Genomic DNA, 25,242 nt, shown 5'->3' with positions numbered 1-25,242 from the left:
AATGTCAAACTAGCCCTAAGTAAAAGCTTGAATAAAACACTATTATCTCATGAACTTTTTATTTATGTATTTATTTTTGAACCAAGATTAGTCAAAAGCAAGGTCGTCCAAGTTTACCGAAGATAAAAGATTAAACACAATTGATTTTTAACTTTATACCCCACAAAAAATGTTAGTGTGCTTGTGTAAATTGTTAAAGTATAACTCATAAATCATCCACTAATTAGAAATGAATGAAAAAGACTCAAAAGTGGGATAATTACCATATCATTCATATGTTCTTAATCTTAAAATCATTCATGAATATCAAATAAATCTAAGTGCAATGCATTCTTGTTAGAGACAGCCTATAAAAAACAAACAACACAGTGCACTAACCTCATAAAAAAATAATGAAAACGATTTTTTTTTTTAATGTTTTCCTTTCACACTTTTCAGTTTTTTTAATTATATAATTTTTTTCAAAGGGAAAAGATTGACGAAAACAAACAAAATACAAAAACAAAACAAAAAACAAAGACAAAACGAAAGGAAAACTAACATGTTGTAACAAGAAAATAATATAATAAACACATCTTCTCTACCCCCAACCAAAGACTGGCATTGTCCTCAATATTTAAACATATAAGCCTAATAAAAAGAAGAAGGTAGCGTTACCTGAGAATTGACATCCAAAGTGAAAGCCTGCAACTTGTTAGTGTACCAAAAAAAATAAACAAAATAGAAATGTTGATTTTTTTTTCTAAGTGAACATAAATTTCCAAACTAATTATATACAACAGATGGACTATGGGAAGTCTAATCAATCCTGGTAAACAGGATCGTTTAAAGAAATTGTCTCAATCTTCAAGAACACATCTCCCAAAGTAAGGTTTAACCCCTTGGCCATTAACCTTTAAAATATTTCCATTCTTGGGATCCTCAACTTCAACAGTCCCATATGGGAAAACTCTTTTAACAATGAAAGGAAATGTCTAATTAGTTCTTAATTTTCTAGGAAACAAATAAAGTCTAGAATTATACAAAAGAACAAGTTGAGAAGGATCAAATTTTTTCCTCAAAATATTTTTATCATGAAAAACTTTAATACGTTCTTTGTAAATTCTTGGGTTCTCATATGCATCATTCTTAATTTCCTCAAGTTGATTCAATTGGAATTTTCTTAAGGTACTTGCATCTCCAAGGCTGAAGTTAAACAATTTGATAGCCCAATATGCTTTATGTTCTAATTCAACAAGTTAATGACAAGGTTTACCATAAACTAACCTACATGGGGAAATACCAAGAGGTGATTTATATGCAGTATGGTATACTCACAAAGCATCAGTTAGTCTCAATGACCAATCCTTCCAAGCTGGATTCACTGTCTTTTCCAAAATTTGCTTCATTTCCTTGTTTGGAAGTTCAGCTTGGCCACTTGTCTGTGGGTGGTATGGGGTGGAAATCTTATAGGCTATCCCATATTTTTTCATCGAACCTTCAAATGGTCAGTCTCAAAAATGTGATCCTCCATCACTAATGATCGCTCTAGGAATACCAAACCTGGACAATACATTTTCTTCCAAAACTTTCAAAAGAGTCTTATGATCAATCTTCCGACATGGTATAGCCTCAATCCATTTTGAAACATGATCCATAACAACAAGGATATATAAGTAACCAAAAGATGGGGGAAAAAAACCCATAAAATCAATGCCCCAACAGTAAAAAAATTCAATGATTAAAATTGGGTTAAGAGGCATCAGTGGCGGATCCACGTTGGGACAACAGGGGTCGGACGACCCCTTGGAAGGTTGGAAAAATGGCCTGGGACTCCATTGAAGCCCCCTTGGACAGCTGCTGGAAGCCCCTTGGATGCACGCCATCCGCTCGATGAAAGTCCCAGGAGAAGAGGAAGCTTGCTTGCGCTGCTGCGCATAATTTTTAAAACTGCCTTGCCAAACAACGTCGTTTGGCAAAGGCTCGATCAATTTTTTAAATGACGGCCTCAAAGCAGCGACGTTTTGAGCCGTTAAAAAAAAAAAAACAACCCACTGCGAATCTGCACAGCAGCCCCAAACCCTTCATTTCCAATTTCACACTTCCTCTCCCCACCCTCTCAAACCCTAACCTCTCCCCCAACCTCCCAACCTCCAACAACCTCCATCATCAACTCTTCGCTGGGCCACCAATCACCGCCGTTCGCCGCCGTCCTCCTCCCTCCTCCTCCATTGTTTTCAACTACAAGTAAGCTTAGCTATGAAATTTATGGAAAATGTTTAATATATATTGTTGTTGTTGTTGATATTGAAATTTATTGTTGTTGTTGATATGAAATTTATGGAAAATGTTTAATTTATTGCTATATGATTATTGAATTTATGCTTTATTGAGTTAATGCTTGAAATTTATGGATATGAATAATATTGATATTTTTTGTATGTAATGAAATTTATGGATATGATATGAATCATAGTGATAATCATATTAATGTAGATTGATTGAGTTTATGTTTGATTGAAAATGTGAATTGATTGAGTATATTGAATATTAATTGATATTTGATATGATAATTTAGTATATTGAATATTGATTGATATGGGTTTAGGGAGTATATTGAATTTTGAGAGTGAGTTATTGACATTTTCATATTCATATGATAATTTGGGTAAAAATTAATGATTGATTGAATTAATTGATTTGTAGATTTATGGAACGATTCTTTAAAAGAAAATTATCTACGGATAGTCCTTCTTCGTCTAATCCGGGTAGTTCAAATGCAAGACCAATTGAAGTAGATGAGATCTTAGCTAATCTTCAGGCAGACCCTGGACTAAGAACTCGAATGGCGGATTATAGTCCTAATATTCGGGATGAGATTCGAAGAGCATATCTACAAAAGGGACCTTGTCAACCTAGAAGTTATAAATTCCCACAAACTAATCAATCAGGAGTTAATAGACGCTTCATTGCTAATTGGTTTGATGATCATGATTGGTTGGAATATAGTATTGCTAAAGATGCTGCATTTTGTCTTCATTGTTATCTCTTCAAATCAAATTTTGATCAAGTGGGTGGTGATGCATTCACTGGGGTAGGCTTCAATAATTGGAAGAAGGCGAAAGAAAGATTTAATCTTCATGTTGGACCGGTTGGTAGTGTTCACAACCAAGCTAGAGAAGTTGCTTACAATTTGATGCATCAAACTACACACATTGAAACAATTGTCATCAAGCAAACAAGCCAAGCTCGCACGGCTTATCGCACTTGCTTGAATGCATCACTTAAGTGCACTAGGTATTTGTTGCGACAAGGTCTTTCTTTTCATGGTCATGATGAAAGTGCACAATCAAGTAATAGAGGGAATTATTTAGAGCTCTTGCAATTTCTTGCGGATCATGACGAAAAAGTTAAGGCCGTTGTGTTGGAAAATGCTCCAGGAAATTTGAAGTTAATAGCTCCTTCAATTCAAAAAGATCTTGTCAATTCTTGTGCTAAAGAAACCATTGGTCTTATCTTGAGTGATGTGAATGATAAATATTTTTCCATAATGGTGGATGAAGCACGTGATGTTTCAATAAAGGAGCAAATGGCGATGGTGCTTCGTTATGTGAATGACAAAGGACAAATAATTGAAAGGTTTGTGGGGGTTCAACATGTGACCGATACTACTTCAAGTGCACTAAAGGAAGCCATTGATGAATTCTTTTCTTCCGCGAATTTGAGCTTTTCCAAGCTACGAGGACAAGGTTATGATGGAGCTAGTAATATGAGAGGTGAGTTCAATGGCCTTAAGACAAAGATTTTGAGAGAGCAACCTTGTGCATTTTATGTTCATTGTTTTGCTCATCAACTTCAACTAGCTCTTGTTGCGGTAGCAAAGAAAAACATTGATGTCAACTCTTTTTTCACAACGGCTAATAGTTTGGTCAATGTTGTTGGAGCATCTTGTAAGCGTCGGGATGCACTTAGAGCACAATACCAAGAAGAGCTTGTGAGAGCTTTTGAAGAAGATTGTCTTATAACGGGGCGGGGCTTAAATCAAGAAACTACTCTCAAACGTGCCGGCGATACACGATGGAACTCACATTATGGTACGTTGATTAGTATAATTTCTATGTTCCCATCTGTGGTGAATGTGCTTCAAATGATTGTTGATGATAATCCTAATGATAGTTCGGGTGAAGCCTATAAGTTATGGAGAGAAATACAATCTTTTGAGTTTGTGTTTCACTTATTTTTAATGAAAGCTATATTGGGAATAACAAACACTTTGTCTCTAGCATTGCAAAAGAAAGATCAAGACATTGTAAATGCAATGAGTTTAGTGACAACATGCAAGGAAAACCTGCAGTTCATGAGGGATAATGAGTTTGAAGAATTGGTTGAGCAAGCATCTTTGTTTTGTTACAAACATGATATTATAGTTCCTACCATGGATGAGGAATATGTAATTCCAGGGAGGTCACGGCGTAATGCTCCAATGAAGACAAATTATCATCGTTATCGTGTTGAGATGTTTATTCATGTAATTGATGGACAACTTGTGGAACTAAATGATCGCTTCAACGAGGTAAGTACTGAGTTACTTACTTGTTTGGCATGCTTGAGTCCGAAAAATAACTTTGTAGCTTTTGACAAACGAAAGCTAGTTCGTCTTGCTCAATTTTATCCTTATGATTTTTCGGATAGAGACTTATTGATGCTTGAAGATCAACTTGGTGTTTATGTTCATCATATGCGTTCGAGTATTGATTTTTCTCAATTGGAAGGGATTAGTAGTCTTGCGGAAAAAATGGTGGAGAAAGGAATGCATGAAATATTTCCTTATGTGTATTTGCTTCTTACATTGGCTTTGGTTTTACCGGTTGCAACTGCTTCAGTGGAGAGAGCATTTTCCGCCATGAATATTATTAAAAATCCACTTCGCAACAGAATGGGAGATCAATGGTTGAATGATAGCTTGATTGTTTACATTGAGAGAGATGTTTTTGCTTGTATTGATAACGAAACTATAATGCAACGTTTTCAGAATATGAAAACTCGTCGTGGACAATTGTAATTTGTATTATTGGTTTTGTTATGAATTATGAATGGAAGTACTATCTTTCTATCTTTTTAGCATTATTTTCTTTGTAGAAAAATTTCAGAACTTTTACACTAAGCCCCCTTGGCCACATAATCCTGGATCCGCCACTGAGAGGCATCATATTACGTTGAGTAATTTTTCTTAGCATTTGACAACTTGGACAAGTCTTGCAAAATTCATACACATCTTTGAAAAGTCTATGCCAATAAAAACCACATTGAAGAATTTTGGCTAAAGTCTTTTTGGAAGAAAAGTGACCTCCACAAGCCTCAGGATGACAAAAAGAGATGACACTAAATATTTCATCATTAAGAACACATCTACGGATTACTTGGTCGGGACAATATTTGAAGATATACGGGTCATCCCAAAAGAATTATCTCACCTCAACCATAATTTTTTTTTCCTCTTGTGAGGTCCATTGAGGTGAGATAAGACCTGCAGCAAGAAAATTCACAATGTTAGCAAACCATGGCAATTTAGAAACACCAAACAATTATTCATCAGGAAATGAGTCTTTTATGGGTAAATGTTCAAAAGGCTCCTCAAAAGATATCATAGAAAGATGATTTGCAACCACATTCTCCACTCATTTCTTGTCCTTGATTGTAAGATCAAATTCTTGGATAAGCAAAATCCATCTAATCAATTGTGCTTTGACTTCCTTCTTTGTTAACAAATACTTCAAGGCCGAATGATCTGTAAAAACAACAATTTGTGAGCCTAAAATATTTGATCGAAACTTTTCCAATGCAAAAACCACATTAAGCAATTCTTTTTTAGTTGTAGTGTAATATTTATGTGCACTATTCAAAGTTTTGCTTGCGTAGGAGATAACAACAGGCTTCTTGCCTATAACAATAGGCTTCTTGTCTTTTCTTTGGCCTAGCACCGCTCCAATAGCACCATCACTAGCATCACACATTATTTCAAAAGGCATGGACCAATATGGGTGCTGCATTATAGGAGTTGATGTTAGCATTTTAATTGACTTCTCAAATGCTTCTTGATATGTGTAAGTCCAATCAAATTTAGCATCTTTCTCCAAGAGATTATTCAATGGCCTTGCAATTGCACTAAAATTTGGTATGAATCTCTGGTAGAAACCTACATGTCCCAAAAAAGATCTAACATCTTTAGCAGTTTTAGGAATAGACAAATTAGCAATTAAATCAATTTTTGACTTACCCACTTCAATTCCTTTGTGATCCAAGAGATTATTCCATGGCCTTGCAATTGCACTAAAATTTGGTATGAATCTCGGTAGAAACCTACATGTACCAAAAAAGATCTAACATCTTTACAGTTTTAGGAATAGACAAATTAGCAATTAAATCAATTTTTGACTTACCCACTTCAATTCTTTTGTGAGAAACAATGTGTCCAACCACTATGCCATATGTGACCATGAATTGGCGTTTCTCCTTGTTAAGCACTCCTTACACCTAATAAGATCATCTCCAAGTTAGATAAACAATCAGAAAATGAATCATCAAACATAGTAATATCATCCATGAAAACTTCTAAATATTTTTCTACCAGGTCACTAGAAATACTTCTCATGCAATGTTGGAATGTAGCGGGTGCATTGCAAAGACCAAAATGCATTTTTCTAAAAGTGAAAGTTTCAAATAGGCAAGTAAAAGTTTTTTTTTCTTTTTGATCTTCCAATGAAATCTCAATTTAATAATATCCTGAATAACCATATAAAAAACAACAATACATATGCCCTACAACTCTTTCCAAAATTTAGTTAAGAAATGGTAAAGGAAAATGATCATTTCTTGCGACTGAGTTCAATTTGAGGTAATCAATACACATTCTACATCAAGTAGTAACCCTAGTTGGTACCATTTCTCCATTATCATTTTCAACTACTATGACTCCTGATTTCTTAGGAACAACCTATGTAGGACTTACCAAGTTGCTATCAGAAATCGGATATATGATAAATGCATCCCAAAGTTTAAGTACTTTTTTTTGCACAACTTATTTCATTGTTAGGTTAAGTCTACGTTGAGCCTGCCTAACTGGTTTATAATATTCTTCAAGAAAAAATTGGTGTGTGCAAACCAAAGGAATAATACCTTTAATATCAGATAAAGTCCATCCAATAGCAGTCCTATGATCTTCCAAAACCTTAAGTTACATACCTTCATGCAGAAGTTCTAGTTTAGAAGATACTACCACAATATATGTCTCATCTTCTCTTAGAAAAACATATTTAAGTCCAGCAGGAAGAGGCTTTAATTCACATTTTGGGGCTTCTTCTCTTGATGATTTTGTCTTATCACTCACAGTTGGCAGCACTTCATGTTTTGGTACCCAACCATTATGTTCTTGTACCTGCACAGAATCCAACAAAGAACAAAGAACAAAGATATTGTACTTCAAAATCTTGTGCAAAATTACAATCCCCATTTACCAAACAAATTTGCAATGAATCAGAAGAACACGAGGAATTAAAGCTATTTTGAGCAATTGTCTCAATCATGTTAATTTCTTGGTCATTTTCATTGTTTCCAAGCTGCTTGCATATGTTGAAAATGTGGAGCTCCAATGTCATGTTCCCAAATGATAGTTGTGTAAGTCCATTCTTGCAATTTATATGAGCATTAGATGTAGCAAGAAATGGTCTTCCAAGAATAACATGAATTTGAGAACTAGAATGCACAACTGGTTCAATATCCAAAACTATAAAATCAACTGGAAAATAAAATTTGTCTACCTGAACCAACACATCTTCCACCATACCTATTGGGATTTTGATTGAACGGTCAACCAATTGCAATGTGACTGAGGTGGGTTTTAATTCACCGAGACCCAATTGCTTATAAATCGAGTAACGCAATAAATTAATACTAGCACCCAAATTCATTAAAGCTTGTTCAATCCTAAAATTCCCAATAATAGATGAAATTGTGGGACAACCTGGATCGTTGTACTTAGGTGGAGTGTTAGTTTGAAGAATTGTAGTTATCTTTTTAGTTAAAAATGCAGTCTTATCAACATTGTGCTTTCTTTTGATAGTGTATAAATCCTTCAAAAAATTGAATATGACAGAATTTGTTTAATAGCATCTAAAAGAGGCATATTGATTTTTAGTTGTTTGGAAACCTCCAAAATTTCAAGACTTTGATTTTTCTTTATAGCCTTAAGTGCTTGTGAAAATGGGGTAGAAAAAGGGCACTTAAAGCTATTCTATAGGTAATTTCAGTATATGTTTTAATAAACTTGTTAACAGGTGAGACCAATAGTCTATGCAAACCTTGACTGTAGAGGGGATGCAAGGTTAGTAGGACTAAAGTGTTTAATTGAGTTTGAGATATGGAATAACACCATAAAAGATTGTAAGAGATGCTTATATTGATATGAACAAGATGATACAAGTGGTTTGTTGAGTATACACGAGTAGAGAAATTCTAAGTGGAAGGAAGAGTTGGTCCCCTTTTCTTCCAAGAGAGTCCTCTATTTATAGGCATATTGCCAAGGCAATCTGTGTGTCCTAGGGAGGCGAAGCCCACTAGACTGAACAACTGGGCTCTAGTAACTCGTCGCGTCTAAGCAAAGGCTAATTAGAGGTCAACACGTGGGTAGTCACAAATGCCTTACGCGATATCCATGGGTGATGGCTCTCTGAGCAATCCTTGACCTTCGTTGACACATGATTGCGGAAGTGACTGAGCCAAGAGTTCGAGGGGGGCTGGACCTCCGTCTTTAAAGATTGGTGTTGTACTTGAAGTGGTCCAATGGTAACCAGGCAGGTGGAGGTCCATAACTCTTCGTGGCTAAGTCTCCTAGCCTAGGTGTCCCTTAGGGTGGTTGGCTAGGCATGTGGGGTGGTGCAACTCAAGGATATCTAGCTAAGCACGAGGCATGTGGTTTGATCGGTTGGGCACGTGGCTATGAGTTTAACATCCTGACCCAACTTTTAACCATTTAATTATCCATTTTAAATTAATTTATTTATTTATTTATGAAATTACAATTTTGGCCTCAAGGGTAGGGTTATTTTGGTCACATTTTAACCTGGAAGGATTTTGGGGAAATGAATGGTATTGTTGAGTAGAGTGTATCGATACGAGTTTGTAGACACTTAGTGGGCTCAAATCAGAGTTGTAACGAAGAAGTTACGATCAGCGAGTGCAGTCACACAACTGGCGAAAATATTTCAAAGGGGATTTTTTAAAAACTCATATTCCTCTCTCTCTCTCTCTCTCTCTCTCTCTCTCTCTCTCTCTCTAGTTTCAGCTGGCCACCACCCAAGTCCGACCATCGCGGTCACAAGACTGGTACCAAAGTGACAAGCTCATTTCCCTCTCTCCATCCCGCCTCCCCACCGCAGTAGCCATCATGCGGCCGTCAAATCGTGAAAACTAGCGGAAATTCTTTGAAATTTCCGACGCTGTTTCCGATGATGCCAGCCCCCAATTTTGTCTATCTAGGTATGCTTTCTCATCTTTTCAACTTGATCTAGCTGATGGTTGGGTTGGCTAGGATTGATTTTGAAGTTTTGGAACTTGTTTGACAATTCAAAGATTTGGCCGGTTTTCGGCTCGAGTTTTCGGCAAGTTCTAGTCACTTTTTGGCTGTGGCCCAAGAACAAAAGTTGCTCCACTAGTTGTCATGACCACGTAGGTATATGTATTATTGGGTGGTTTGAGAATTTTCCAGTCGTTAGAATTTTCTCTAGACACGAACACGTTGCCGGCCAGTGTGGCGGTTCGTGGACCATTTTTTGGTGGCCTATTTGGTCCTAAAATGTTCCACATGTCTTCCTGAGCACGATGGTATGCTTAGATTTGAATTTGGGTATCGTTTTGACTGTCATCGGATTTACGCATATTAGGCGTTATCCGGGTTTGATATGTTCGGACCTTTGGATCGACTCCGTTTCCAAATATGTTGCTCTGGGTATCTCTAGGATAAAATAGGAATTCGCGGATCCAGAATCAAAGTCCCGGATACTCCAATTTAATAACTCAAAGTTTGCATAAAACGGTGATCTTGCGATCGTGCGATCACGAGCGATCCAACCACTCGATCTGGATCACACTTGCAGGACTTGTCTAGTAAATCTTGTTGAACCTGTAGGAACTTTTTCGGATCGGAAATTAGAGGTCGTGGGCCTCGCGGGCCAGGTTGACCAAGTTTGGGAAGTTTGACCACTCGGTTGACCGAGAGTCTTCCGAGGCTATTCCACTATTCGAAACACGTAGTTGGACCTTAGGAATGTCTCGGTCGTCGTTCACATACTTGGAATCCCAAGAAAACTAAGATTTTATTTTAAAGTTCTCATTCAAAGTATTTTATTTTAATCAAGCCCTCGTATTCTTAAAACGGTACTCCAGCCCAGCGTATTCAAGATGCGGGACCCTCTCAGGGTCAAGTAGTGTTGGATTATCTATTAGTGGACTTTGTTTTAAATAACAATCATTATTTTCAAGATGGAAAGCTATGCATAATGATTTATTTGTTGTAAAGAAAGTGGTGAAGCCCGCATAAAGGAAAAGAAGGAAGATTAGTCAAAAACTTAATGATGATGTTGGAAGCTTAGTCAAAAGCTTAATGATGATGTTGGGTAATGAAGCCATCCAATTTTGCTATAAATAGGCTTGCTTATTCACTTGTAAAATACACTAATGGAGAAGAGAAGAGAAACAAGAGAAAGAAGAGAAAGGAAGAGTGAGAGGAAACAAAAGTGAGTGAGTTCTATCTGGAAAGAAATTCTGTCAGTGTAAACATCACAAGAGCAAATTCTATCTGTGAGATGATGATTTTGGGATACGAAGGATGGACGCCAAACTTTGGTGTCACGGGTTGTTGTGGGAACATCATTTAAATTGAAATAATTTGGGTGAGAAGAAGAGGAAGCCATTTTAGGAAGGTTTCAAGGAAAGTTTTAAGAGAAGCTGAATTTTCAGAAAATGGAGAAGTTGAGTTGAAATGCAATTACTCCAATCAGGTCTTGCAGAGGCAATATCTATAGGCGGAAATATGGCAACGGTTTCCAAGATCCCAATATTTTCTCGGATCCACATATTCTCTTTTTTCTTTCCTAGATTCCAAAACTTCACGCGGCCTCCATTAATGTCTGTCAGCACTTTTGACGTTTTGAAGTATTATTTTCGTCAAAGTGGATGTTGCTTTGCGGATTTTACGGAGCTACTTTTTCAAAAGCACCTCGAGAACCTCGCAAATTTCTGTGGTTAATTTGAAATTCACTGGATCTACTTATTCCTTTTATTTGTGTATAAATATATTACGAACGAAATTTTCTTTGCAGAAGACATCCAGTTTTCTCCATACATAGTGATGCGATATCCACTTGTTTTTCCTATCAGTGAGCACTCAATGTGCTTGAGAAGCGAGACTATCTCTGATCATCCATTCAGGAAGAGAGACTGTCCCTGATCACGTTTCTGCTACATCGGAGAACTGTAAAGATGACCACATGCTCTAATCTCTTGAGGTCCTTCTAAACTTGGAGAAATGAGAGTTTGTTGTCTGCTCCCACCAGCTTCCTTCCTTGATTGCTTACCTTATCCTGCAATTAATATCACAATTTTTTGCATTTGTTCTCTTTTTATAACTCTCTGTTCATAAGGGATTTTATTTCTTTAGAATGAACATCTGAAGAAAAAATCCATGAAGTGATCCTAACTCTAAGGGTTATTAGTTTTTGACAGAGAGAAGAATTGTGATTTTTTTGCTCTTGCAAGATATAACTAAATCATCAAGCGCTACATTATATTTACTGGGCCTATATGAACTTGAATGATACTTGAGAAAAAAAAAATATTTTCTCCCACCTAAGGATGTAAGCAATACTTGTGTTATTTTATACTTATTTTGATATTTTATAAAACATCTTGAAAGGTAACCAAATGGGGAGATAAGACCATTCCAGAAGAACGCCATGCAAAGGACCATTCCAGAAGAATGACTTGCATTATAGTCCAGAAGAACGACTTGTATTATGACCATTCCAGAAGAATGGCTTGTATCATTCTGATATGTATTCATGAATTATTAATGTAAATTTCACAGATTGCAAGTTGAATACATTAACGATACACTGCATAGATTAAAGTCTCATAAGAACAGAACATGGGCATAGCAGTGATCAATATGATGCACGCCTGTTGCGTAACAAATAATGTGGATTGAAGTCCCGGAAGGACAATCCTTTAACATGTCAATATTAATACGATGCATGCCTAATGCGTAGCAAATTATATGGTTTAAGGTCCCAGAAGGACAATTAATTGACATGCATGTATTAATTTGTGGTATGCCTGCAGCATGACAGATATATGGGTTCTAAATGTTCCAACTCCCTAAATGGATATTATCCACGCCCTACTATTAAATAATACTCCATTTGAGGTTATGATCCACATTCTCGGTTATGATCCACATTCTCACATAATTCATCTTATAAGAGATATCTGTCTAGAAAGAGACAATAAAAGCCCCTTGAAGTGGCTTGGGTACCCACAAGCAAAGAAGTGCTTATAATTGATGCATGTGCATGCACATGAGAATGATGGGATCATGAATTGATGACAATTTTTGGTTTTGGAGTAACTACTCAAATCATCAATGAGCTGTGTTGATTGGAACAACGTTCAATTATTAAATGTCAACAATACCATTGGCCAAAATGGAAAGAGGCAATTCCATTACAGATGAGAATGAACGTGAAAGAACAAACCCATAGTACGAACCCCAAAAGATGTTAGTACTAAAAGTTATACTTGAGTGTTTGGATTAAAAGGGAATATACCCACTTTGTATGACACAATGTTTCTGGTAGAAACAAGGAATGTTGGGTTTCTCCATATTTACAGATGCAATTGTGCCCTCTTATTGCACATTTACGGAGACCAACATGTTATCTTTAAGGGTTATTAAATGCACAGAGCATGTCGCCAGAAGCGATTCCCTGAAGATGTATAAATAGCTGGGTTAAAGCTATATAATGTGTCATAAAGTATAATCCTTTAAATAAAATCATTGAAAGGATTGCAATTGCATGAAGCAAGTCCTTGAATGACATATGCCTGAAGCACAAAACCTGTACTCAATACTAAATAGGCATAAATTGCCTCAGTGAGTACATTAATTATGATATGGTTATAACACATTAAAACTCCTGAAGAGTTCAAGAAATATTTGTCTTGGCCTGAAGATGGAGCATTATGCCAACGAGATTATTGCTTATACTAAGAAGATATTGAAGTATTTTTATGTGAATTATCTGTTGGGCACTTAAATAATTTTTCGGAAGTACATTGGACCGGATACTATGTTTTCCAGATAGAGCTCAGCTCCATCACCACCACTTTGGGATGATGTGAGGCATATTTGAGGCTAGCTCCGCATAACACCATATACATGCATATTCTTTTCAAGTAAACTTACAAATAGCCCAGGTTTCGTTGGATATGCGAACTCTAGAAATTTCTATGATTTACATAGAGATAGCATTCTGGAAATATATTTACTTACTCAACTACATGAATTGTTGGTGGCTACATCATTCACTCAATCCGAAAGATCTTCCCCATAGAAAGATAGTCATGAAGATATCAGGGGGAGATACGTTTCAAGGGGAGTATCCAACAATATTACAAGATTGACTCACAGAAGCAGTGCGAACTATGATATTCAGAAAGATGATCAACAGTATGACTTAAAGATATTTTACCAAGCATCAGGGGGAGCGTGTTGTTAATAAGGACCTTCACACACTGTACTCTTTTTCCTTCGTCTAGGTTTTTATCCCACTGGATTTTTCCTGGCAAGGTTTTAACAAGGCAGTGTTGCACACGTGTCAATATACACAGAATTTTATGTTACACATGGTTATGTACTCTTTTTCCTTTCAACTAGTTTTTGTCCCACTGGGTTTTACTGACAAGGTTTTTAACGAGGCATATTCCATATCATATGTGGTCTCCAAGGGGGAGTGTTGTAAAGAAAGTGGTGAAGCCCACATAAAGGAAAAGAAGGAAGATTAGTCATAAGCTTAATGATGATGTTGGGTAATGAAGCCATCCAATTTTCCTATAAATAGGCTTGCTCATTCACTTGTAAAATACACTAACGGAGAAGAGAAGAGAAAGAATAGAAAGAAGAGAAAGGAAGAGTGAGAGGAAACAAAAGTGAGTGAGTTCTATCTGAGAGGAAATTCTGTCAGTGTAAACATCACAAGAGCAAATACAATTCTACTCCCAATATTCAGTGGTACTTTTCATACTCTATTATTTTTATTTCTATAACATTATTTGATTATTGAAGTCATTATATATTTAATTGTTGAAATATAGTATTTTTATGAAAGTATTTGAAATATAATTGGATATTTGCAGATTGTGATTATCTTGTATTGATATATGCTATTTTTGGAGAGTACTGTCTATATTTGGATGTGTGCCACATGGGTTTGTTGGAAAGGGATTATAAAATGTGAGTTGGGTTGTGATTTAAGTCAGTTTTGAGTGCTATTAGCACTACCCTATGTACCTCCCTAGTTTTGGAATACTTGGATTGGATACTTGAAAGTTTGGGATACTCGGATATGTTGGAACCCGAGCATCTTTGACCGGGTGTTTCGTAGACCCTTAGCAAGGTTAGTCTGAGCGCGTAGGACTTGTCATAGGCATACAAATATTGAGAATTCTGTTGTACGTCTGGTGAGACAGTTCCCCGATTGGACGACTCGTTCCTTAGCCACATGGTCAATTGAGGATTCTTCTATGTGGTCTAGTCAAACAATACCCTGGTTGCTTTGTTTCCCCGATACAAGTTTGGTAGTGGTCATACTTATATATATATATATATATAATATAAGTACATATATATATAGTCATTCTTATTTGTCGGTGAGGATCCTTTCTCGCTTGCCGTGCCAATGGGCACGTGTTTTGAGAGAGTAGTTTGGGGAAAATGGAAAAGGTTTTAAATGGGATGGGTGTTAGTATACCATTACAAGAATACGGATTTCACTTTGGTTTTAGCTTAGCTATATACATCTACATCAGTTTTGAATGCATGTTGTTTTCAGCATCGTTTTCTAAACGGTGGGGTTATTATATGTTGTTTTCAAATATAACAAAACTTTGTTTTTGTCTACTCACAATTTTTTGTTTTGCGCCCCCCCAGCAGCAGTTGAGTTGAGCCAAGCGGTCGAGCCGAGTCTTGTACTTCTGAGCCCCGACTTCCAGTAGGACAATCTTTATCTATTTTTATTTATGTTGAACTTCATTTAGTTTGTAAACTGAAATTATTTAGATATGCTATGTTATCTCCCATGCTAGGGTTGGATGTAAGGCCGGAGGCCTATTATATAAATTGCATGAATTTACATTATGAATGTTTGCTGTTGGGATTATATAATTGTGTTTTACCATGTTGAAAAAATTGGGAAATGTCCGTTTTTTAGGGAGACTATCGAAATTTCAGAGAAAGTCTTGTCCCTCTTTAGTAAGTGGGCCCAACATCAAAGTGATGTCGAAATTACCACTAGATCCATCACAGATTCTCAGGAATTCGAAACGGTCCTGTCAATGAGTGGGGTATGGGTCCAGATGTGGTGATGCTAGTGGTTGATTAGGCTAAGTGAGTCATAAAAAGAGGGAGTTCATAAAAATTAAACATTAAAAATTATGCGTGGGGATTTTTCCTCTTTAGAAAAGTGGGAGTTCGTAAAAATAAAACACCAGAGAAGAGAGGGAGAGAGAAAATGGATTTTGTCAATCGCTTTCTTTCCTTTCTGTAAAAAAATATTCCTTATTCGGTGCGGACTGTGGTGCAACAAGTTGCAGGGCAAGAAAATAGAAACCCAAATCTTTACCCGAAAAAAATAAGCAGTAGAAAGAAAACCCAGACACAAAAAGAAAATAGAAACCCCAGAAACAACAAAGAGCCCCAAAAATAATAAATATTGCAAGAAGAATATATTAAAACATTAATGTAATACACCTTCAAACGTCAAAACCCTCCCCCCTTTGATTTTCCGTACATCTCTCTTTCTTCAATTTTCAGTACTTCACTTTGCGTAGAGCTCCCTTCAGTCTCATATTTTTGTATATTCACATGTAAAAAGATTCGATTTTTGTAAATTCTCTCAGTCTTTCTCACTTATCCAATCTCTCTGTTTTTCGTTTTCAATATATTATATATTCTATCTGGGTTTTCGATATTTCGTCGAGGGACACCGAAATTGGCGGGAACCAACGGCCAAATTCCGTGATTCTGAGAACTGGGTTTGGGTCAGATTCGGTGCTAGAATTCAGAACTTTGTTAATTTTCAAAATTCTAGAATTGTTTATGGCTAACCCATCTGGGAACCACCAAGAACCGAGCCACGCCTCGTCGTCGTTCAACGGCACCAACCCAAGTAATGGAAACTCTGCGCCGGTGTCGGCACCGGAGAGTTCCGGTGCCGCCATGGCCATGAAGCACAACCCGGGTATTTCTATGGATTGGAGCGCAGAGGAGCAGGCAATTCTTGACGATGGGCTCGCCAAGTGAGTATTAAATTTTGGGGTTTGAGGTTCTTGGAGTTTGCATTCAACTGTTTTTGAGAATTTTTAGTTTTCATTTTGAATTCTAGATGAATCGGAATTAACTTTTTGGGTGTTTTTTTTATTTATAAAATTTTAAATTGCTTAATTTTTTTTTTCTTCAGTTCTTTTTAAAAGTAATTTCGGTCCTGAATACTTTTAATTGTGTCTTCCTTTTTCTTCTATATGTGTGACTTGTAGGAGTTGATAAAAATGCTGCTGTGGTTGATAGTTGATACTACTATCTTGTATAGAACAGGCTTGGTGTCCTTAAAATCTGTTTACAAATATATCTTAGTATCTGGTATGATATGGCGTATTAGTATTTCCATCAATATGTGATATCAAAGGAGGTTTTGGAAGTGGGGAAATTTTATGATTATGTGGAGACAGTTATTGTGGTATTTAATGGAATTTAAAGCCTTAGAAGAGCCTGCAATAAATTATTTGGAGTAAAGGTTCATAGATATGATACAAATATGACTTAAGTATGTTGTAGAGTGGTGTAACCAGGTTTTAAGTAGCATATAAAGAACTTAAACTGGTAGTTCAATGTTCATGTGATGGTATGCGAGTTTATGCTAGCATTATATGACAGTATCTTCAGTACAACAACATTTCAAAGAAGAAAGAAAATTGAGCTTGTTAGGCAGCTGTCGAAGCTTTTAATGGTTCCTCATGTTGTTATACATGTCAAACAAGAAATCCTGTTGGAAAGTTTTGAGTTAAGTGGATGAGTTACGATATTATATGCACATGTTCTGACATATCCATATAGTTAGTCATTTGGGCTCTGTCGTTATTTACTTTATTAGAGTGTTGATAATGTGATATGACTAGAGTAGGGGAGCTTTGTATGTTCAAATTGGTCTTGGATTTGAATTTGAAAATGATCAATTTTGGGTCTTATGTCTTTCTGCATGTCAGTTGAAATATTTGCAGTTAGCAGGGAGGTTTTCTTTGGGATATATAATAGGGTAGTGCTGAAGCTGGCTCTTTTATTGCTAGTATAGCGTGTTTAGTAGGAATTTGGATTTATGAGTATGTAAAATCTAGCTTGATGGAGATCCAAAGCCCATTTTCATCACTATATATATATATATATATATATATATATATATATATATATAAGTTATAACTTTTCTGATATGTTTGTTTTTCTTTATGACATATTTGTTGATTCCTTGTTTTCTACTTTTAATCTCTGTAGTTGTTATTGGTTTGGTAAGGGTCGTGCACTTGGTGCTTTCAGTGGAAGTTTCTTATTCAAAATAAAAAAAATCAAAATCACTGAGATCATCTCATCACTGACATGAAAACTGATTAACTTCATTTTTGTTTAATCATGAATTTGCACCCAATTATACATATATGATATACACTTTGAAGAAATTCTTATATTGGTTTTTATTTTATTGTTCTAACTTGGAGCCAATTTCTTGTGACATTTGGTTAACAAAATTGGCCAAGCTGACTTAGAAATTGAAGATGGCTCATGGATGGTAGCTTCAGTGTTATATTCATTCCGCATTCACAGAATAGACCTTAGATTGGTTAGAAAGAGATTAGGAAAAATTCAAAAACAAATAAACTTCAAGATTAGGACAAATTCAAGAACCAATAAAACTTTCTAAGCTTCTGCATAGATGATGAATGAAATCTTAGTTAGGTAATGGTATTATTTCACATTCATATACCAACTGGATTTAGAAAGGGCCCAATATTTTGCAGTGTCTAATTAATCGTAAAGTGAGCATTAAACTTCCCTGCCAACTGATTTAACCAATTGGGTTTTATGGTTCTTAAAATCTCTCAATGATTCACACAAATTAGATGTTTGGATAACCAGAAGGGAAAAAAAAAGGTGCATCCCATCGATTTGTTTTCCGCAATGTATTTAGGTGATGGTATTGTTTCACATTCATATACCAATTGGATTTAGGAGGGGCCCAATATTTTGCATTTTTTAAGGTTAGCATTAAACTTCCCTGCCTATTGATGTAACCAATTTGGGTTTTATAGTTCTTAAAATCTCCCAATGATTCAAAAAAATTGGATCTTTGGATAAACAGAAGTAAAAAAAGAAAGGTGCATCACATGGATGTTTGCTTTTTGTTAATGCTTTCCAAATGTGTATTGAAAATTGCCATGTTTGTCTATATACCATCATTAATTGAATGAGTGTTGTAATTTATTTTCTTACCCAAGTCTCTGGCGATGTATGTCCTTGTGTTTAAGATTTCAAATCTTCACAGATATGGTTCTTAGTACCTTTCTTATCATTAGAACTGATGAATATTTATGGTGAGGATAGACATGTAAGTTGGTTCAGACCAGGAAAAAAATAAGAAAGATATGTAAGTTGCTGTCTATATGATTGTTGTGTTCACTTTTCAGAAACTTTATTTTGTGCTTTGGAATGAACTTCCCATTTACCTTTCTTCCTTTCTTCTGATTCCCGTTATTCATGAGTTTATCTAATTATATTGTCTTAATATTTACCTCTCAGATATTCAACAGAATCAAACATAATCCGGTATGCAAAGATAGCTATGCAGCTGCAGAATAAGACTGTCCGAGATGTGGCATTGCGTTGCAGATGGATGACTGTAAGCTTAATTACTTTTTCTTAATTAGTGCCCAAAATTGGTAGGCTATTCTTGATTATGATCCATGAAATGAGCTATGATGATGTATGTTTCCTTGGGGATCTTGTACTTCCCTTCCAAGAAAAAAGCAAGGCTCAAACCGGTCATTTAAGTTTGTCTTGGAAATATCTTTTTAACTCGATAACCTTGTGTTTTTGTGGATGGCCCTTGGTAATTCTGGTCGCAATTAATTTTTATGCGCAAGGAAAGTGACATGAGCTCCCAAATTGTGACCTGAGCCTGTTTTTGTCAATGCATCATGATATGCTTTGTTTTCTCCCCAGTCCCAGAAAATAATTACTTTTGCAATTATTAAATCATATTTTCATAATTATCATTTGCAAGGTCCATAATTATATATTTTCAACTTTGACATCACAATTTTATAATCTAGTGACTGGAACTGTGGAGAATATGTATTATATATGTTGCTAACCACGTGACATAGTAAAGTATTGGAAAACCAAAAGACTGCTGCAATGTTCAGCAAGTAACAGAGAATCTTCCCTATTATACCAGTTGTGAGAAGCATAAATTTTTGTAGCTTGTAGCTGTAAACAAGCTACAAATATTGCAAACACATTAGCATCTTACTTAAGCTAGTACCTGTTTGAAATATTCTTTACCATTTCAAAACTGTATTTTGATTGTTTTCTTGGTTCACTTCCTTTCCAGAAAAAGGAAAACAGCAAGAGAAGGAAGGAAGAACATAACTTAACAAGGAAAAGCAAAGATAAAAAGGTATGTTCTCTACCCTCAGTCCATTGTATGCCACTTGGGCCAAGGCTCATGGGCATTAAATAAAGGGGCTGGGTTTCTTTATTTAATTTATTATTATTTAAATATCTGTTACGATTTTCTGATTCTATAAAGTTGTATGACATAGTCTAATTTGTCATGCCCCTGTGACAGAACAGAAGTGAAGCTGTTTTTGTCATTTACTTACATTAGTTCCCTAAATCTGTTTTTTTTCTCTTTTTTTTTTTTTTTTTTTGAAGTTATGCAATTCACTTGCTAAGTCGTAATAAATTTTTGATTTCAGGAGGAGAAGAGAAAGGGAGATTAGAGAATAGGTTTAGGGTTCTCTAATCAGCCACTTAACTTTAGTAATGATTATGTTCGCGAGGGCTTCTATATTAAGCATTTTATTCAGTAGCGCGCTTTTGTTAATACTACATAGAACTGGTAGTCCTTCATGAAAGATCACCTGTTAGGTACTTTTTTGAGAACTCATAGTTCTTCAACCCCAGAAAAGGGCTTTTTTTCTATTTCAACCAAACACTATAAAGAGTGTCTAGGCTTGTGCAAAGCATTTACAAACATCCAAATCCATGAAATAGATATTTATAATAATAATCCTAGTCTAGAATGACAATAATAATAATAGTATTCTAACAACTTTGACAAAAACGAAAATTATGTAATTGTATATTCTATTGTCTAATAGGCTGACATACTTCAGAAAATGTACCAAATTTCCGTACTTCTTAATTTCCTTTTCGTGCATAGATAGCCAATGGAAGAATGAAAAAGAAATCAGATGCTACAAATTTTGCTACGTCTTAGCAATATCTTGTAGAAAATTTTTAGAAGCTTATGTAACCAAAAATAAAGTGTTAGAAATCATATTTGGATCTCATTTTAAAGCTGATGATGAAATCTGCTCCTAGGATTCTAGTTCATAGTTTCCAGTTGCAGCAATTACGCTATTTTGTTTTTCAGTGCCTTAGAAGGCCTGATTGTTGTTTTAACTTGTAAATAAACACTGTAAACTTAGAAATGTAGTATTTTCTCCAGCCAAAGTATCGTATTACTTTGTGCTCCCACTCCAATAAGCAAAAATGAGTAGTTTTTCTTATTCTTTTCTTGGTCATGGATTTCCCCCGATTCACTATTTGTTAAACATCATATATTTCAGGTTGCACCTTTTCCTCTAATTTATGTTTGTTTACCTGCTTCCTGTGTTACAAAATGTTCATGGAATGTCTTTGTATTTGTTTCTTAGGAGAGAGTAATTGATACTTCAGCAAAGCCATCTCACTTTGCTGGCCGGCCCAATGTTGCTCCCTATGCTCCCCCAATGGTTACTATGGACAATGATGATGGCATCTCATACAAAGGTGTGGTTGTATACTTTCTAAACCTATTATGCACAGGTTTAATATATTTTGATCGAACTTTGGCTTGTTTATACGTCTTGCACCTAAGGTAAATTCATTTATTAATACATTGTTTACTTGATCTACACACCCATTCCCACATATTTTCTGAATCCCTAACTGCATGAGAAAGGATTATCACTTAAGGTATTTTGATTTTAGTAAAATCTTTATCATGCAGGCCCAAATATGTGCCTCTAATTGTGGTCACTGTGCTGATGTGCCCTTTTGCTTATATTTCACAAGAATCTGTGTTTATGAGTTGGAGTAGCTTTTGTATGTAAATTACGGTTCTCAATGGATCTCTGGCTAATTAAGGCTAAAATGTTGTCAATCATGTCAGGTTAGCCATAAGTAGTCAAATATTTGTTAAGAAGCTTAATTGACATATTTAAATTTTCATGAATCTTGAATTACAGTCTCAGAGCATATGTGACATAGGATAGCCACGAAATCCTTGAACTTAGAGCTTTCTTGAAAAATAATGGTGGAGAAATACAATAATAGTGTTTGAAAAGAATTCCGGAGCTGGTTTCAGATAAACCAAAACAAGCCTGACTCTTAATTCCAGATCCAAGGCAAGCCTTTATATGGTCAACTTTATGAAGTTTGTGTGTGGTCCGATTCAATCATTTTCATTCAGATTGAATGCCTTATAATTCTGTTTCCTACCAAACAAAAACATCCTTCCCTGGCCTTGGCTTCATTTAGATGTTGGACACAAACAACCAGACTGGCAGTATTCACTGTATCTTTTATTTGTTTGGGAGTATTCACTGACTTGGTTAATTTTATTCCAGTGAAAGTTGAATGCATACATCTGGATACTGGAAGTTGAGGTCCACTCTGGATTTCTTGTTTAGCTACTCAACCTGTATTGTTTTCTTGTAGGGCATATAGGTATAAAAGAGTTAAAAATGATTTCTGTAGGTCTTTGGTTATTCACTTATTTTATTTATGATTGTGGTAGACTGAAAAGGAGAAAAGATTCATTTATTATTTGGATAATAACAAGAGCCATTGAACTTAACATGTGTATTTTAGGTCCATCTTTGTAAAGTCTTATATTCATGGTCTCTCAGTTTCTCTATATCATATTATCAATGACTTAGGTATCATGAATTATGTCGTTTCAAATTTCTGAAGTGTATTTGTTTTAATCTTTCAATCAATCATGTACTATTAGCCTAGATGGTTTACTTTATAAGCTTTGAAAGTGAATGAACAGTTTATAATTTCCACTTATTACCGTTGACTGCTGCTGATGTTATGGACTTGGATGGAGGTTGTTTGCCTTGCAATTAAAAAATTTTGGGTTGCTGATATCTAGAGCTTCCTCTTTGAAGGTACTGTTGTAATGGTTTGTTTAAAAATTGCTTGTTCTGTTTGCAGCCATTGGTGGTATTACAGGAGAGCTTCTGGAGCAAAATGCACAAGCCCTGAATCAAATTTCTGCGAACCTTGCAGCTTTCCAGGTAGAGAGCTGTCATTATGCATTTGTTTCCTGTCATTCTAGCTATTAATTTATCTGAAAGCCAGATGGTATCAGGAAAATCTCAAAGCTAAGTTTTGCACTTCTGTATGCCTTTTATGTGTCAGTGATGAATATTGGCTTCCATTTCTTGGTAATCTCTAAATAATAAGCAGCACAACCCAGTAATTATATTTGTTTATTGCATTAGACATACTCAAGGCATTTGCCTCAAATTTTTTTTTTCCTTTTAGAAACAAGACTTTATTAATAAAAGGAGATTGTACTATACAGAGGACAGTTTGTCCTCTAAAGCAAAAATGAAAACCCAAACCATCAGCCAACTACAACACGATGACAAAATATATCCCTCACATGAGCAGATCTTTAAGAGACAACATCATTACAGTCTTGAAAAGTAGCAGAAATGCGCTCTTCCTAATTTCTGATGGGACTCATGGCTAAAGAGATGCTTGTAGTCGAGACATTTGCCTCAGTTTTCTCCTTAACATTGTATTTGAATCTAATAACATAAGATACAACTTTTTTTTTTTCTTCAGATGTTGCAATTGTTTCTAATGGATGGCTCAGTCATCTGGTTGATGAATCAGAGGATCACTTTATGTCTCTCTCTTTAAAATGCTATCCGACCATTTCTGCAATTTTTAATGCAGATAATGCACTTATTTTTTAATGGATATTTACGAATATACTTTACATTCAGCTTCAATTAATGACACTCCACCATAACAAAAAGTTTCCGCTATGGGTAGCCATTGTTTGCTTTAAAATCAGTCGGTGTTTCTTTATGTTAATGGTATTTATGAACAACTTGTTTATATAAATTTGAAGGAATGACTTGAGCTAAAGAATGATATATAGTCTTGGCAATAATGCCCTCTCAGATACATTCTTGACGCTTTTGTAATTGAAATGAGTTATTTTGTCCATCTGTTTTTTCAGATACAGGAGAACATCAACCTCTTCTGCCAAACTCGAGATAACATTCTCAAAATTATGAATGAGTATGCTATGAACTTTGTTTATATAAACTTCTGTCATTATAAGTTGAAATTTGGATCACTTGACGCATTTCCTTTTCCTTTGCAATTGCATGGTTTTTTATTATTCTTTTTTGTTTCCCTTGCATTCTTTCCATGTGCACACAAATCACATATTTTATATTTATGTATTTTCTGTTGTAAGAACAGAAATTGACAATATGACATGCCTATGTTTGTTGCCACTGTTGTTCTTTCTACTAGCTTAGTAAGCCACCTGTTTCCTAAATTAATGAATTCAGAGCTCATTAACAAAAGAGAAGAAGAAATATGAGGATTGTCATGTTTGACATTCATGACTTTATTTATCTTGTCAATGATGGGCACTTGTCCCCTGGATTTACATCAGTTTGACCTTTGTCATTATGTATGTAGGCTGTATCAAAATGACCTTGATTATTGAACCTTGGTCTACAAATGCACAAGTTCTCAAAATCCCCATGATCAGCTAGTTGTTTTTTTAATCATTTTGAACTATTTGCATTAACCTTCACAAATTCTTTATAGATTAAAATGATTGCTCCATCTGATCAACATTACTAATGCAGTTTACGATTGGTTCGAGTGTACAACGTGAATTCTTGAATGTTCAGTTACTAAACTTGTGTCATTGCATTGTTTCCAAGACTTCCCCAGCGACAATTGCTGACTTTATCTGTGTTGTGCAAAAGAGTAGAAAATGCCTCCACTGATCTCATTTTCTGTTAAAAATATGAACATTGATGTGTGCTGACTTATTACATTTACATATAAATTCATCCATTTAACTTCCAAATTTCTCTACAGCTTGAATGACATGCCAGACGTAATGAAGCAGATGCCACCGCTTCCAGTGAAAGTGAATGAGGAGCTAGCAACCCATGTGGGCATCCCACCCCATCAGATGCAATCATGATCTGCCTTCCGTATTTTGGTCTTTGTTTTCAAATGGGCTTCTTCTGATCGGTACTCAAACCAGCATCCAGCCTCCCAATGCAGCTGGAATTTCTCAAACCAAATCCTGACTTCCAGACAACAAAATTGGAGTTGACCCACCTTTCTCATCTCAAAAACTGCAGGGGATCTAATTGTTTATGCAGATGTCAGTTTTTCTTTTACCCTTATGTTTTAGTATTTCATGCTTGGTTTAATTTTTTCCTTTGCATAGCTAGGCTAAGGCATGACTTAGCTGCCCTGTTGAAAGTAGGAAATAAAATTCTTTCTGTTATTTTTTATATGTATTGGGGAATGAAAGAGTAATCATAATTACTTGATTTCATGTA

The 25,242-nt window shown here is 35.5% G+C and overlaps 2 protein-coding genes and 1 pseudogene across 2 annotated transcripts; 2 read left to right on the top strand and 1 right to left on the bottom strand.

The window, feature by feature from the left end:
- Positions 1-839: 839 nt before the first annotated feature.
- On the bottom strand, positions 840-8,734 carry LOC107880298 (uncharacterized; annotated as a pseudogene).
- Positions 2,690-5,106, top strand: LOC148920510 (uncharacterized). Its single transcript, XM_089044711.1, has one exon. It carries the CDS (start codon positions 2,690-2,692, stop codon positions 5,039-5,041), a length of 2,352 nt encoding a protein of 783 aa, XP_088900837.1. The 3' UTR covers positions 5,042-5,106.
- Positions 8,735-16,019: 7,285 nt separating the features above from the next.
- Positions 16,020-25,242, top strand: LOC103322289 (histone H2A deubiquitinase (DUF3755)). Its single transcript, XM_008224193.2, has 7 exons — positions 16,020-16,605; positions 19,151-19,250; positions 19,965-20,030; positions 21,295-21,409; positions 22,841-22,923; positions 23,883-23,944; positions 24,767-25,242. Exons 1-7 carry the CDS (start codon positions 16,406-16,408, stop codon positions 24,873-24,875), a joined length of 735 nt encoding a protein of 244 aa, XP_008222415.1. The 5' UTR covers positions 16,020-16,405; the 3' UTR covers positions 24,876-25,242.

The sequence above is a fragment of the Prunus mume genome, linkage group LG2 (assembly GCF_029339155.1).
Source record: "Prunus mume cultivar Tortuosa linkage group LG2, ASM2933915v1, whole genome shotgun sequence".
In the NCBI taxonomy this organism is placed as follows: Eukaryota; Viridiplantae; Streptophyta; class Magnoliopsida; order Rosales; family Rosaceae; genus Prunus; species Prunus mume.
This window is presented reverse-complemented; position numbering and strand designations above follow the sequence as displayed.

Excerpts from the sequence above, each read along its gene's own strand:
- LOC148920510 (XM_089044711.1), top strand. The coding sequence starts at position 2,690 with ATGGAACGATTCTTTAAAAGAAAATTATCTACGGATAGTCCTTCTTCG.
- LOC103322289 (XM_008224193.2), top strand. The coding sequence starts at position 16,406 with ATGGCTAACCCATCTGGGAACCACCAAGAACCGAGCCACGCCTCGTCG. Across the intron at positions 19,251-19,964 it reads TGCGTTGCAGATGGATGACT|AAAAAGGAAAACAGCAAGAG; the intron begins GTAAGCTTAATT and ends CTTCCTTTCCAG. Across the intron at positions 22,924-23,882 it reads CGAACCTTGCAGCTTTCCAG|ATACAGGAGAACATCAACCT; the intron begins GTAGAGAGCTGT and ends CTGTTTTTTCAG.